Genomic DNA, 14032 nt, shown 5'->3' on the forward strand with positions numbered 1-14032 from the left:
ATTTGAGGCAGGCACATTTGGCAGGAACATCATAGAAGTGATGCCATGCTCTTCTTACCAGATCATCTCAGATGGCACACCATTTTTTGGTCTTTGATCGTTTGATTAAAGTGCTGTCTGCCAAGCTTCTGTATCTTTTTCCCTTGACATTAATAAGCATATTCTGAAGAGTTACTTTGAATCTTTAGTACTTTGTACCCCATCAAATTTTTCATTGATTCATTTTTTAATTTGCAGTACTCATGAATCCTCATATTATTAGATGGGTTATAATCCACTAATATTATTATTTATTTTGATGCTCAATTTTGTCCCAGATTTGTCCAGTAGGAACCCCTTCATGTTGGCTCCTGTATCTTGACATGACTCATTATCCTTTGAGCACTCCACTGCTTTCTGGCACAAGATGTTCTAGGCTTATCTGCTACTTTCCCACTCAAGGCCTGAAATCAGCCATTTCTCCAAGAAGCCTTGGTTACTATTAGCAAAGAATGGTATTTAGAATCCAAGATCTGGGGGCTAAGTATACTCATCACTACTGGAAATCACTGCTAAGAATACATGTGCACACATTCGTATACACACACATACAACTTATAATGTATATGATACACATATATGTATATGACATGCATATGTATTCATCACACATATATTTACACATATACTTGTTTAAACGTATATACCTATATAGACATAGGTAAAGAGACAGGGATTTAATGTCATGGGTTCACAGGGATACTGCCAACTGCAATCCAACACCACAGGGTTCATTCTACTTTTTCCCTATCTTTATTTCATTCTTCTCTAGTGAAAAACCTAGATCCTATTATCGTTCCTAGATTTAATTATTTGATCAATCACCCTGTATATTACTAAACTCTCATTGCCACTGCCACACCTGTCCCCACAGAGATGTCTTCCTTACCCACTCAGGCTCCAACCTCCATCGCTGGTCTGACCCTCCTACATGCTTTCCTCCACACCTTGTTTGGGATCAAATATCACCCATCTGCTGCTCCTGCACAAAAGCCTTGTTAAATCAACTCTGGGACCCTGTGTCAAGCTGCCTGCTGCAGAAGCACCCATTCACTGTGCTCAGGCCCTAACACTCCACACCAGGCTCCCCTCCTGCCTGGATGCCATCCTTACCAGGGTCAGCCTCAGATATCCTGATCTGGGCCCCTTGGGCTCCATCCACTTAGTAAGGATGTCTCTTTGCTCTTCCCCATCAAATAACTATAGGACCTGTCGAGGGAAAGATGAGAGGGAAGAGGGAAGAGAATGAGGGTGACAGAAGATGAGGAAGAGTCAGTTGCCCTAATTCTTAACAAATGTTTTAAACATATAATTTTTTTGTGACGATAAATTTAGGGTAAAAATGTCCATGCATCAGAAACATCACTATTAAAGGTAGGCTTAGGCTGGGCACAGTAGCTCTCGCCTATAATCCCAACACTTTGGGAGGCCGAGGCAGGAAGATTGCTTGAGCTTAGGAGTTCAAGAGAGCCTAGGCAACATAGTAAAACCCATCTCTACAAAAAATACAACAATTAGCCTGGTGTGGTGGCATATGCCTGTAGTCCCAGCCATGTGGGAGGCTGAAGTGGGAGGATCCCTTGAGCCCAGAAGTCAAGGCTGTAGTGAGCCATGAGTGTGCCTTCGTACTCCAGCCTGAGTGACAGAGTGAGACCCTGTCTCAAAAATTAAATCAATGAATGAATAAATAAATAAAGGTAGGCTTATGGCTAACCTGTTCCTTTAAACAGATTTTAGTCTTTGATCATTTGATCAAAGTGCTGTCTGCCAAGCTTCTCCACCATAAAGTTACTCTTTTTCCCTTGATATTAATAAGCACATTCTGAAGAGTTACTTTGAATCTTCAATACTTTGTGCCCCATCAAACTTTTCACTGACTCATTTTTTAATCTACATCAGTCGGTACTCATGAATTCCCATATTATTAAATGAGTTGCAATTCAATAATATTATTATTTATTTGATGCTCAATTTGTCCCAGATTTGTCCAGTGGGAACCCCTTTAAATGTCCTTAAAGGTAGAAACTGCTAGCATGTTCTACTGAGATATGGACTAACAATGTCAGACATATGTGGGTGCTTGAATAATATCTGCTTCAAAAATATTTATTACTAGAAAGCTGCTGTGTTTGGGGTGAGGGGTTAGTAGGGAAGGGGGTTCACAAAGGGAATGTAAAAGCCATGTCCTCTGGAAGTTAAAAGGATCATTTAAAATGATTCCACTGCAAACATTTTTCAAAAGATAAACATGACCCATTTCTCCAATCTGTGCCATGTAATAGTAATAATAATGATATTTAAATACTCCCACTGATGTATCCTTTACAAAGATATATTATAGGTCTTATTTAATCAAAAAACCTTAAAAGAGTCTCTGTACCTAATTTTATTCTAGGACTCAAACTGTGTCAGCATGTCATTCAGTGTAAGTCAGACATTTAGAAGCACAGGCTATGCTGTCAGTAGCTCTGAACTTTCATAGACATTTCCAATTAGCTCAGAGAGACAATTGGATATTGTGCTTAAGCACTGTGTTTAAGAAAACGGGCACTGGATGGACCAATGCCCAACTTCCTGCTCTACTGCTTAACTAAGTATGCGTATTTGGGCAATTACTTAATCTAAGCCCCAATTTCTTCATCTTGAGCCCATAAGGTCAAGGCTGCAGTGAGCTGTGAATGTGCCTCTGCCCTCCAGCCTGAGTGACAGAGTGAGAATTCCCCAGGAGTGCAGAGGTTCTCAGAACTGCGATACTCTCAGATGAATTTTGAAAGGTGAATCAGGGATAGAAGAATTGGGGATACCCAGAAGGGAGAAAAACGTCCTGGACAATTCTTTTTTTTTTTTTTTTTTTTCAGCTGGAACTAAAAAAATGCTAACTCATAGGGCTATATATATATAACTATTCTTATTATTAAAATTTGACTCAAAGTCTTAGGTTAACAGAAAACCTATGTCCAAGTATGTAGGTCTATACATCTACGTAAAAATATCCCGTAAACCTCACAATATCCTTTGGCAAAGAGAAAACTAAATTTCACAGAGATCAATACAGAATCTAGAAAACAAGCTGAGAGTGCCTGACAATTTTTAATTCTGGCTTAAATTCGATGCTAACATCATAACTTTTGTCTTGTACATTATTCCACAATTTTAGCTTAAGTGGAGCTAAAAGGACAGAACTTATACCATATACATAGAGGGACATCCTCTCCCCCCATTCATCTTATTGATTTACACCTTCATTTATTCCACTTTCATTTGTTTCCTTTTTCTTCTCTCTCTTTAGAGATATTCTCTGTATATCAACTTAACCCTGATGCCTATGGAATAAGTATTTATCTAACAGTGCACTCTCTAGACCATATCATTTTAAAGCTGTAGTTTTTAACCAGCTTAAAATCACATTTAAAGCTACACAGGGAGCTGATAAAAATTCTTAATGCCCACACTGAATACCAAGCCAAATCAACTAGAGTTTTGTAGGGAAAGATCCAGGTATCAGAATTTTTCAAGCTCTCTGGTGTTTCTGACATACAGTCAAGTAGAGAATCAAAGTTCTACAATGAATCCAGAATGCACTAGTTCTCAGAACTGCAATACTCTGAGGTGAACCAGGGATAGAAGAATTGGAGATACCCAGAAGGGGGAAAAATGTCCTGGACAATTCTGTTTCTTTTACTTTCTTTCTTTTTTTTTTTTTTGAGACAGTTTTGCGCCGTCACCCAGGCTGGAGCTTAGTGGCACCATCACCATGATAGCTCACTGCAGCCTCAAACTTTGGGCTGAAGCAATCTTTCTGCCCTGGCGTTCCAAGTACCTGGGACTACAAGTGTACTTTAAAAAGTTGTTTTTAATAAAAAAGGGACCTTGCTATGTTGCCCAGGGTGGTCTTGAACTCCTGGATTCCAGCCATCCTCCCACCTCAGCACCCAAAAGTCCTGGAATTACAGGCCTAGACAATAAGTGATATGATGGAAAAGAGATGTGGCACAAGGAAATTTAGAACTGGAGCAACCCAAGATGTTCTGTCCAAGTTGTTAACGAGACCTTTTAAAAGGCATTTATAAAAATTAATAGTCTTACCTTTTGATTATCCTTCTTTCTCTATTGTGTATTACAAAAATTCCACATATTACAAGCCCACTAAAATAAATTCCCATGAGAGTTTGAAAACTTCTTGCAGAATAACGTCCCAATTTTAGTTACTGGTGGCCAATATTTACCTTAAGAGTAGCTTGAGAGGTGGTGGTGTTTTATTACCCTTACTGGCTGCTAACATTAATGACACAGAAACCTGCAATAGGTTGGATGGAATCCTTTTAACATGAAAAGTAATTATAAACAGGTGAAGGTAAAATGGCAACTTTCATGTTGGCTTTGGTAATGTTTTGCACGTAATCCCTCTGTCAAAGTATCTTAAACAATAAAACAACAAGCAACAATCACACACACACACACGCACACACACATTTTGTTTTCAAAGACCACGGTGTAAAATGAAGATACACACACTAAGTTGTGGCTCTTTGGTTGGCTGGTTGGTTATGAAGTTTTTCCCCCTCTCAGCTCTAAAAAAAAAACATCCTCGGCAAGGTGAGGTGGCTCACGCATGTAATCCCAGCACTTTGGGAGGCTGAAGCGGGCGGATCACCTGAGGGTGTGAGTTTGAGACCAGACTGACCAATGTGGAGAAACCCCGTCTCTACTAAAAATATAAAATTAGTGTGGCGTGGTGGCGCATGCCTGTAATCGCAGCTACTCTGGAGGCTGAGAGAGGAGAATCGCTTGAACCTGGGAGGCGGAGGTTGCGGTGAGTCGAGATCACGCCACTGCACTCCAGCCTGGGCAACAAGAGCAAAACTGTCTCAAAAAAAAAAAAAAAAAAAAAAAAAAAATCCTCAAAGCCAACCCACCTGCCAAGAGGAGGGAAGGAGGTAAGGGGGCGCCTTACTCTGGAATCAAGAAAAGGGAGTAGGCCTTGGGAAAATGTGGCTTTCAAAATTCATTCCACATTTGCACAAGCCAAGTCGCTAGCTGATCCCTGCATTCACCTACACACCCCACTGCCCTCTTCCTAGGAAAAACCAGACTCTCCCCCATTACCTACGCCCCCGAATTGCTGGGCGCTGTTTGTTCAAGACTCGCCCCGAAGAGCGCAGGAGCGCGAACCGCCCCAGTTCCAGAGTTCAGCTTAGGTGACACAAACGTAGCCAATGGGAGGCCGCCGCCGCCGCCAATCACCACCCACCCTTACCAGCATCCCGGCGCCTCTCCCCGCCACCCTTGCCCGGCGCGCCGGCGATGCCCTCTGCCCGCGGGGACCCAAGCCTCGCGCGCCCCTTCCTGCGCGCCCTCCGCCCTCCCTACCCTGGCCCTGTACCCATCACACCTAGGGCACTGCCGTCCGCCGAGCTTGGGCGCGCAGTGGCGAGAAGGCACTGAAGGAGGAGGAGCAACCGGGGCGTAGGCGCCCTGGCCGCCAGCAGGCCGGGGAGGGCGCGCATGGCGCCGAAGGGTCCGCCTCGGTCCTCGTGGAGACTGCGCCCTCAGCTCGCTGCCGCGGGTGTCCGGAGTCCCTGCGCACACTCGCCGGTGGCCCGGCGCCCGCAGTCAGTGCCGCCGGCAGGGCGCTGAAGAAAAGGCGGAATGGGAGGGGCCCGGCCGCCTTGCCCTATTTCCCCGAGGCGCTCTCACCGCGCCCGGCCCTCCACCAATTGTGCAGCCCTCAGCCGGCTGCTGGCGTTCCCGGATGTGCAGTGCTACTTCCCGGCTGCAGCCTCTCTGGCCGCCGCCCTCTCGGCTCTAGCAGGTCCAGGTCGGGAGAGAGCTTGGGCAGGTTATGTCTAGCCCATCTGCTGGGGAGAGGTTGAAACTCTCCCTGCAAACTGGCCTTTGCACTTCACCTGAGGCAGGTTTCACTAATTTGCTTTGATGGGAGAGATGAGAGTATAGAAGACTTTTCTCCTCCCCGACCCTGGACATCTTTGGACTTTCTTATGAGGGAGGCTTGTTTTTGTGCGGGTGTAAAGGTTCTATCCAGCTGCCAGACAACTTGTACTAATCTTTCTTTGCTTTGCCTACCAATCACACACACCTTCTCTCCTAGCCTCTAAAGGCTTAACTGGTTTTCTCTGGATGAAGGTTTCAGAGTCCCAAGGCCCCATACCGTGTCTGATTTTACTTTATTTTTGTTTGTTACGCCTAACAGCTTCTGAGGAGCCACCTAGAGCTCAAGAAGCAAAAGCTACTGAGAGTAGATACTATGTAAACTGCACAAGACGTTGACCTTTGTTACATCTGAACACTGTTTAAGATAATGCTATCTCTTACCCACAAGGCTGTAGTTTGAAATTTTCAGTGCTCTGAACAAAATTGAATAAAACAACTAATTAGTGCTTTATCCAGGAGGGAAGGAGAAATCTATAACATTGAAACACATTGATTTGATTTCTCTCTGGGATGTTATAACATTAAAAGATATTTTATAGATTTTTCACGAGCTTTGTTTACTCTCCCTGTATTTTTTGAAGTTCAGCTTTCACATTCGTAAATTCAAAGTATATCAGCGTTAAAAAACAAAAAAAGGATTGGAAATAACGTAAGAGACAAATTTTGAAAATAGAACTATTTAACAAAACCTATGCTTACTCCATGCAGGAATGGTTAATTTTTAATTGATATGTATTACTAAAACATGTCCGTTTCTGGTTTAGTGTTATATGCGCAAAACTTTGGAAACAGAATGTAGATTCTTCAAATTGGCAGTGAGAAAATATGAGTAATACAATTCATTCAACAATATTATCTACCAGGTGCCAGTCATTGTGTTCAAAAGAGGTTGGATAGGCACACATGCACAAATGCATGCATGCACACATGTACACACGCACACACACACAAATTTGACAACTGTTTATCTGTGAATGACAAATCTCAGAAAAGCCTCTTCTCAGAAAATTATGGTAACAATGATTAAAATCTTTTGAATGAAATTTTAAAAGATGCCTTCAAGGCATCTTATTACACTGTTGACCCTCTCAGGGCACTGACAGGACTTGCTAAACCCAAATTGCCTAATCAATGGCAACTACATCACACCTCTTTCTACCCTGCATCTGGTCTCAGGACTAACTGAACACATTTCCCTATAATTAGGTAGAGTGTCAACAGTAAGCACTTCTCACCTCAAACTAAACTCTGACTGACTTTTCCCAGTTAGTCTCACAAAATCCTTAGACACAAATTCACCCTTCTTCTAATGAGCTGAACTTACTTAAAGAAACATTTTTTCAGTCGAATCAGCGTATTTATGACCAGAAAAACTTACTTGCCCAGGTTGATGCTGATCCCCACTGTTGCTTTTGCTGTTAGAACAAAAAAGTTGAGAAAGAAATATAATTCTCATTTTGCTAAGCATTTTGAAAGTCTTTTCATCTTTGTTCCTGTTCTATATTTAGATATTTGATATTTCCAGCCTTATCCACACTCCACTTTTTCAAATGCTCCATATCCTTTAAAACCAGCTTATCAACTACCTTCCCTATATAACTTTTTCTGACCTTTCTGGTCCAAAGTGACCTTTCCCTCCTTGGTGAAATAAATATTGCAACAAGCACTTTCACACTCTCATCATCATAAAGTGTATAAAAGGGGAATAAGGGTCCTTTGTTTTCTCCCCTTGAGTTGGGTGAACTCTGTGACTCCCTAACCTACTGAATAGTGCTGAAGAGATATTGTGTGGGCTGGCTGGGTGTGGTGGCTCAGGCCTGTAATTCCAGCACTTTGGGAGGCTGATGCAGGTGGATCACAAGGTCAGGAGCTCAAGACCAGCCTGGCCAATATGGTGAAACCCTGTCTCTACTAAAAATGCAAAATAAAATTAGCTGGGCATGGTGGCGCATGCCTGTAATCCCAGCTACTTGAGAAGCTAAGGCAGAAGAATTGCTTGAATCCAGGAGGCAGACCTTGCAGTGAGCCAAGATCACGCCACTGCACTCAAGCCAGGGCAACAGAGCAAGACTCTGTCTCAAAAAAAAAAAAAGAGAGAGAGAGAGAGATTGTGTGCGCTTTCTGTTCCAGACCACAAGAGCTTCCACTTCCTTTCTCTTGGAGACCTTGCTCACAGAAGACAGTTCCCTGGTAAAAAGTACTACTGTATTACCCTTAGACTGCCACACTATGAGAAACCTAAATGCCATGGAGGAACCCGTAAAAATAAAGTCAGGTCAAGTAAAAAAGGAGTATGAAGATTTATTATACATACAAAAGAATAGTTCACAAACCGGAAGACTTCAAATCAAAAGTAGTAAGAAACTTGACATGAGAGTCACAGTGCAGCTTAGAAAGCATCAATGAGGAAGTGCATTGACCTCTATTGTGACTGGCTACTGAAAACTTACATTCCTTTTGGGGCAAGTAGAGCTGTATAAGCTTATTTGTCTCTAACAGTTTGGTTCAATTTCATCATACTAACAACAAAGAAAAGCTAGGCGGAGTCTCCTCTGCCTCCCAGGCTGGAGTGCAGTGGCCGGATCTCGGCTCACTGCAAGCTCCGCCTCCCGAGTTTACGCCATTCTCCTTCCTCAGCCTCCCGTGTAGCTGGGACTACAGGCGCCCGCCACCTCGCCTGGCTAGTTTTTTGTATTTTTTTAGTAGAGACGGGGTTTCACTGTGTTCGCCAGGATGGTCTCGATCTCCTGACCTCGTGATCCACCCATCTCGGCCTCCCAAAGTGCTGGGATTACAGGCTTGAGCCACCGCGCCCGGCCAGGAAAGCCTAACTTTTGTTAATGGTTACAAATTGCATTTCAAGGAAATCAGGATAGCTTAAATTTTGGTTATGTGGCTATGAGTGGTTGACCTAGGGATATAATGAGTCCTCCATTTTGATTCTACTTTAACAAATCACCCATACAGGACTTTCAATCATTGTTGGTTGTTTACTTTGCTGTGCAGAAGCTTTTAAGCCTGATTCAATCCCATTTATCTATTCTTTCTTGGTTGCCTGTGCTTTAGAGGTCTTACACAAAATATCGTTGCTCAGACTAATGTCCTGGAAACCTTTCCTGAAGTTTTCATCTAATCGTTTCATAGTCATAGTTGCAGGTCTTAGATTCAAACCTTTAATCCGTTTTAACTGTATTTTTGTGTATGGTGAGATATAGGGGTCTAGTTTCATCCTTCTACATGTAATTACCCAGTTTTCCCAGCACCATTTATTAAATAGACTCTCATTTTCCCATTGTATGCTCTTGGTGCTGTTGTTGAAGATGAATTGGCTGTCAATGCATTGATTTATATCTGAGTTCTCTATTCTGTTTCATTGGTCTATGTGTCTGTTTTCTTGCCAGTTCTATGCTAATTTGGTTACTATAGCTTTTTTTTTTTTTTTTATCTTTAACTTTTGTTGTAAGTTCCAGGATACATGTGCAGAATATGCAGATTTCTTACGTAGGTAAATGTGTGCCATGGTGGTTTGCTTCACAGATCATCCCATCACCTAGGTATTAAGCCCAGCATGCATTAACTATTCTTCCTGATGCTCTCCCTCCTGCAACACCCCACCCCTAACTGGCCCATAATGTGTCCACGTAGTCTCATCATTCAGCTCTTTCAGGTGAGAATATGTGGTGTTTGGTTTTCTGTCCCTGAGTTGGTTTGCTGAGGATAACAGCTTCCAGCTCCGTCTATGTCTCTGCAAAGGATATGATCTCATTCCTTTTTATAGTTTCATAGTATTCCATGGTGTATATGTACAACATTTTCTTTATCCAGTCTACCACTGATCGGCATTTGGATAGATTCCATGTCTTTTTTTTTTTTTTTTAAGACGGAGTCTCGCTCTGTCGCCCAGGCTGGAGTGCAGTGGCCGGATCTCAGCTCACTGCAAGCTCCGCCTCCCAGGTTCACGCCATTCTCCTGCCTCAGCCTCCCGAGTAGCTGGGACCACAGGCGCCCACCACCTCGCCCGGCTAGTTTTTTGTATTTTTTAGTAGAGACGGGGTTTCACGGTGTTAGCCAGGATGGTCTCGATCTCCTGACCTCGTGATCCGCCCGTCTCGGCCTCCCAAAGTGCTGGGATTACAGGCTTGAGCCACCGCGCCCGGCCTCCATGTCTTTATTATTGTGAATAGTTGGTTACTATGTCTTTTTTTTAATTATTATTATACTTTAAGTTCTAGGGTACATGTGCACAACCTGCAGGTTTGTTACATATGTATACTTGTGCCATGTTGGTGTGCTGCACCCATTAAATCATCAATTAACATTAGGTATATCTCCTAATGCTATTCCTCCCCCCTACCCCCTCCCCACAATAGGACCCAGTGTGTGATGCTCCCCTTCCTGTGTCCAAGTGATCTCATTGTTCAATTCCCACCTATGAGTGAGAACATACGGTGTTTGGTTTTCTATTCTCGCGATAGTTTGCTGAGAATGATGGTTTCCAGCTTCATCCATGTCCTGACAAAGGATATGAACTCATCTATTTTTATGGCTGCATAGTATTCCATGGTGTATATGTGCCACATTTTTTTAATCCAGTCTATCATTGATGGACATTTGGGTTGGTTCCAAGTCTTTGCTATTGTGGATGGTGCTGCAATAAACATACGTGTGCATGTGTCTTTATAGTCACATGATTTATAATCCTTTGGGTATATACCCAGTAATGGTATCGTTGGGTCAAACGGCATTTCTGGTTTTAGATCCTTGAGGAATCACCACCCTGTCTTCCACAATGGTTGAACTAGTTTACACTCCCACCAACAGTGTAAAAGCGTTCCTATTTCTCCACATCCTCTCCAGCACCTGTTTTTTTAATGATCACCACTCTAACTGGTGTGAGACGGTATCTAATTGTGGTTTTGATTTGCATTTCTCTATGACCAGTGATGATGAGCATTTTTTCATGTGTCTGTTAGCTGTATGCATTTCTTCTTTTGAAAAGTGTCTGTTCATATCCTTTGTCCACTTTTTGATTGGCTTGTTTGATTTTTTTCTTGTAAATTTGTTTAAGTTCTTTGTAGATTCTGAATATTAACCCTTTCTCAGACGGGTAGATGGGAAAAATTTTCTCCCATTCTCTATATTGCCTTTTCACTCTCATGGTAATTTCTTTTGGTGTGCAGAAGCTCTTTAGTTTAATGAGATCCCATTTGTCTATTTTGACTTTGTTGCCGTTGCTTTTGGTGTTTTAGTCATGAAGTCCTTGCCCATGCTTGTGTCCTGAATGGTATTGCCTAGTTTTTCTTCTAGGCTTTTTATGATTTTACATCTAACACAAGTCTGTAATCCATCTTGAATTAATTTTTGTATAAGGTGTAAGGAAGGGATCCAGTTTCAGTTTTCTACATATAGCTAGCCAGTTTTCCCAGCATCATTTATTAAATGGGGAATCCTTTCCCTATTTCTTGTTTTCGTCAGGTTTGTCAAAGATCAGATGGTTGTAGATGTGTGGTATTATTTCTGAGGCCTCTGTTTTGTTCCATTGGTCTACATCTCTGTTTTGGTACTAGTACCATGCTTTTTTTGGTTACTGTAGCCTTGTAGTATAGTTTGAAGTCAGGTAGCGTGATGCCTCCAGCTTTGTTCTTTTTGCTTAGGATTGTCTTGGATATAAGGGCTCTTTTTTGGTTCCATATGAACTTTAAAGTAGTTTTTTCCAACTCTGTGAAGAAACTCATTGGTAACTTGATGGGTATGGCATTGAATCTATAAATTACCTTGGGCAATATGGCCATTTTAACAATATTGATTCTTCCTATCCATGACTATGGAATGTTCTTCCATTTGTTTTGTCCTCTTTTATTTCACTGAGCAGTGGTTTGTAGCCCCCCCTGAAGAGGTCCTTTACATCCCTTGTATGCTGCATTCCTAGGTATTTTATTCTCTTTGAAGCTATTGTGAATGGGAGTTCATTCATGATTTGGCTCTCTGTTTGTCTGTTACTGGTGTATAAGAATGCTTGTGACTTTTGCACATTAATTTGGTATCCTGAGACTTTGCTGACGTTGCTGATTAGCTTCAGGAGATTTTGGGCTGAAATGATGGGGTTTTCTAAATATACAATCGTGTCATCTGCAAACAGGGACAATTTGACTTCTTCTTTTCCTAATTAAATACCCTTGGTTTCTTTCTCTTGCCTGATTGCCCTAGCCAGAACTTCCAACACTATGTTGAATAGGAGTGGTGAGAGAGGGCATCCCTGTCTTGTGCCAGTTTTCAAACTGAATGCTTCCAGTTTTTGCTCATTCAGTATGATATTGCTGTGGGTTTCTCATAAATAGCTCTTATTATTTTGAGATACATTCCATCAATACCTAGTTTATTGAGAGTTTTTAGCATGAAGGTTGTTGAATTTTGTCAAAGGCCTTTTCTGCATCTATTGAGATAATCATGTGGTTTTTGTCTTTGGTTCTGTTTCTATGCTGGATTACATTTATTGATTTGCATGTATTGAACCAGCCTTGCATCCCAGGGATGAAGCCCACTTGATCATGGTGGATAAGCTTTTTGATGTGCTGCTAGATTCAGTTTGCCAGTATTTTATTGAGGATTTTTGCATCGATGTTCATCAGGGATATTGGTCTAAAATTCTCTTTTTCTGTTGTGTCTCTGCCAGGCTTTGGTATCAGGATGATGTTGGTCTCATAAAATGAGTTAGGGAGGATTCCCTCTTTTTCTAATGATTGGAATAGTTTCAGAAGGAAAGGTACCAGCTCCTCCTTGTTTGTCTGGTAGAATTCAACTATGAATCCATCTGTTCCTGGACATTTTTTGGTTGGTAGGCTATTAATTATTGCCTCAATTTCAGAGCCTGCTATTGGTCTATTCAGGGATTCAACTTCTTCCTGGTTTAGGGTTGGGAGAGTGTAAGTGTCCAGGAAATTATCGATCTCTTCTAGGTTTTCTAGGTTATTTGCATAGAGGTGTTCATAGTATTCTCTGATGGTTGTTTGTACTTCTGTGGGGTCAGTGGTGATATCCCCTTTATCATTTTTTATTGCATCTATTTGATTCTTCTCTCTTTTCTTCTTTATTATTCTTGCTAACAGTCTATCAATTTTGTTGATCTTTTCAAAAAATCAGCTCCTGGATTCATTGATTTTTTGGAGGGTTTTTTGTGTCTCTATCTCCTTCAGTTCTGCTCTGATCTTAGTTATTTCTTGACTTCTGCTAGCTTTTGAATGTGTTTGCTCTTGTTTCTCTAGTTCTTTTAATTGTGATGTTAGAGTGTCAATTTTAGATCTTTCCAGCTTTCTCTTGTGGGCATTTAGTGCTATAAATTTCCCTCTCCACACTGCTTTAAATGTGTCCCAGAGATTCTGGTATGTTGTATCTTTGTTCTCATTGGTTTCAAAGAACATCTTTATTTCTGCCTTCATTTCATTATGTATCCAGTCATCATTCAGGAGCAGGTTGTTCAGTTTCCATGTAGTTCAGCGGTTTTGATTGAGTTTCTTAGTCCTGAGTTCTAGTTTGATTGCACTGTGGTCTGAGAGACAGTTTGTTATAATATCTGTTCTTGTACATTTGCTGAGGAGTCCTTTACTTCCAATTATGTGGTCAATTTTGGAATAAGTGTGATGTGGTGCTGAGAAGAATGTATATTCTGTTGATTTGGGGTGGAGAGTTCTGTAGATGTCTATTAGGTCTCTAGGGACTTGCTTTATGAATCTGGGTGCTCCTATATTGGGTTCATATATATTTAGGATAGTTAGCTCTTCCTGTTGAATTGATGCCTTTACCATTATGTAATGGCCTTCTTTGTCCCTTTTGATCTTTGATGGTTTAAAGTCTGTTTTATCAGAGACTAGGATTGCAACCCCTGCTTTTTTTTTGCTCTCCATTTGCTTGGTAGATCTTCCTCCATCCCTTTATTTTGAGCCTATATGTGTCTCTGCATGTGAGATGGGTCTCCTGAATACAGCAAACTGATGGGTCTTGACTTTTTATCCAATTTGCCAGTGTGTCTTTTAATTGGACCATT

At 41.6% G+C, this 14032-nt stretch overlaps 1 protein-coding gene across 2 annotated transcripts in view; it reads right to left on the bottom strand.

Annotated features, from left to right (window-relative positions):
* EMB (embigin) overlaps positions 1-5790 on the bottom strand; it is a 49110-nt gene extending 43320 nt beyond the window's left edge. Inside the window, exon 1 of one of the 2 annotated variants that reach the window (XM_033179531.1) lies at positions 5432-5790. In XM_033179531.1, coding sequence (XP_033035422.1) covers positions 5432-5546 — 115 coding nt within the window. In that variant the 5' untranslated portion in view covers positions 5547-5790. The remainder of the gene's footprint in view (positions 1-5431) is intronic. The other variant, XM_033179532.1, reaches the window with a different exon arrangement.
* Between the last annotated feature and the right edge of the window lie 8242 nt (positions 5791-14032).

This window comes from Trachypithecus francoisi, unplaced genomic scaffold (genome assembly GCF_009764315.1).
Source record: "Trachypithecus francoisi isolate TF-2019V2 unplaced genomic scaffold, Tfra_2.0 Lachesis_group2, whole genome shotgun sequence".
NCBI classification, from domain to species: Eukaryota; Metazoa; Chordata; class Mammalia; order Primates; family Cercopithecidae; genus Trachypithecus; species Trachypithecus francoisi.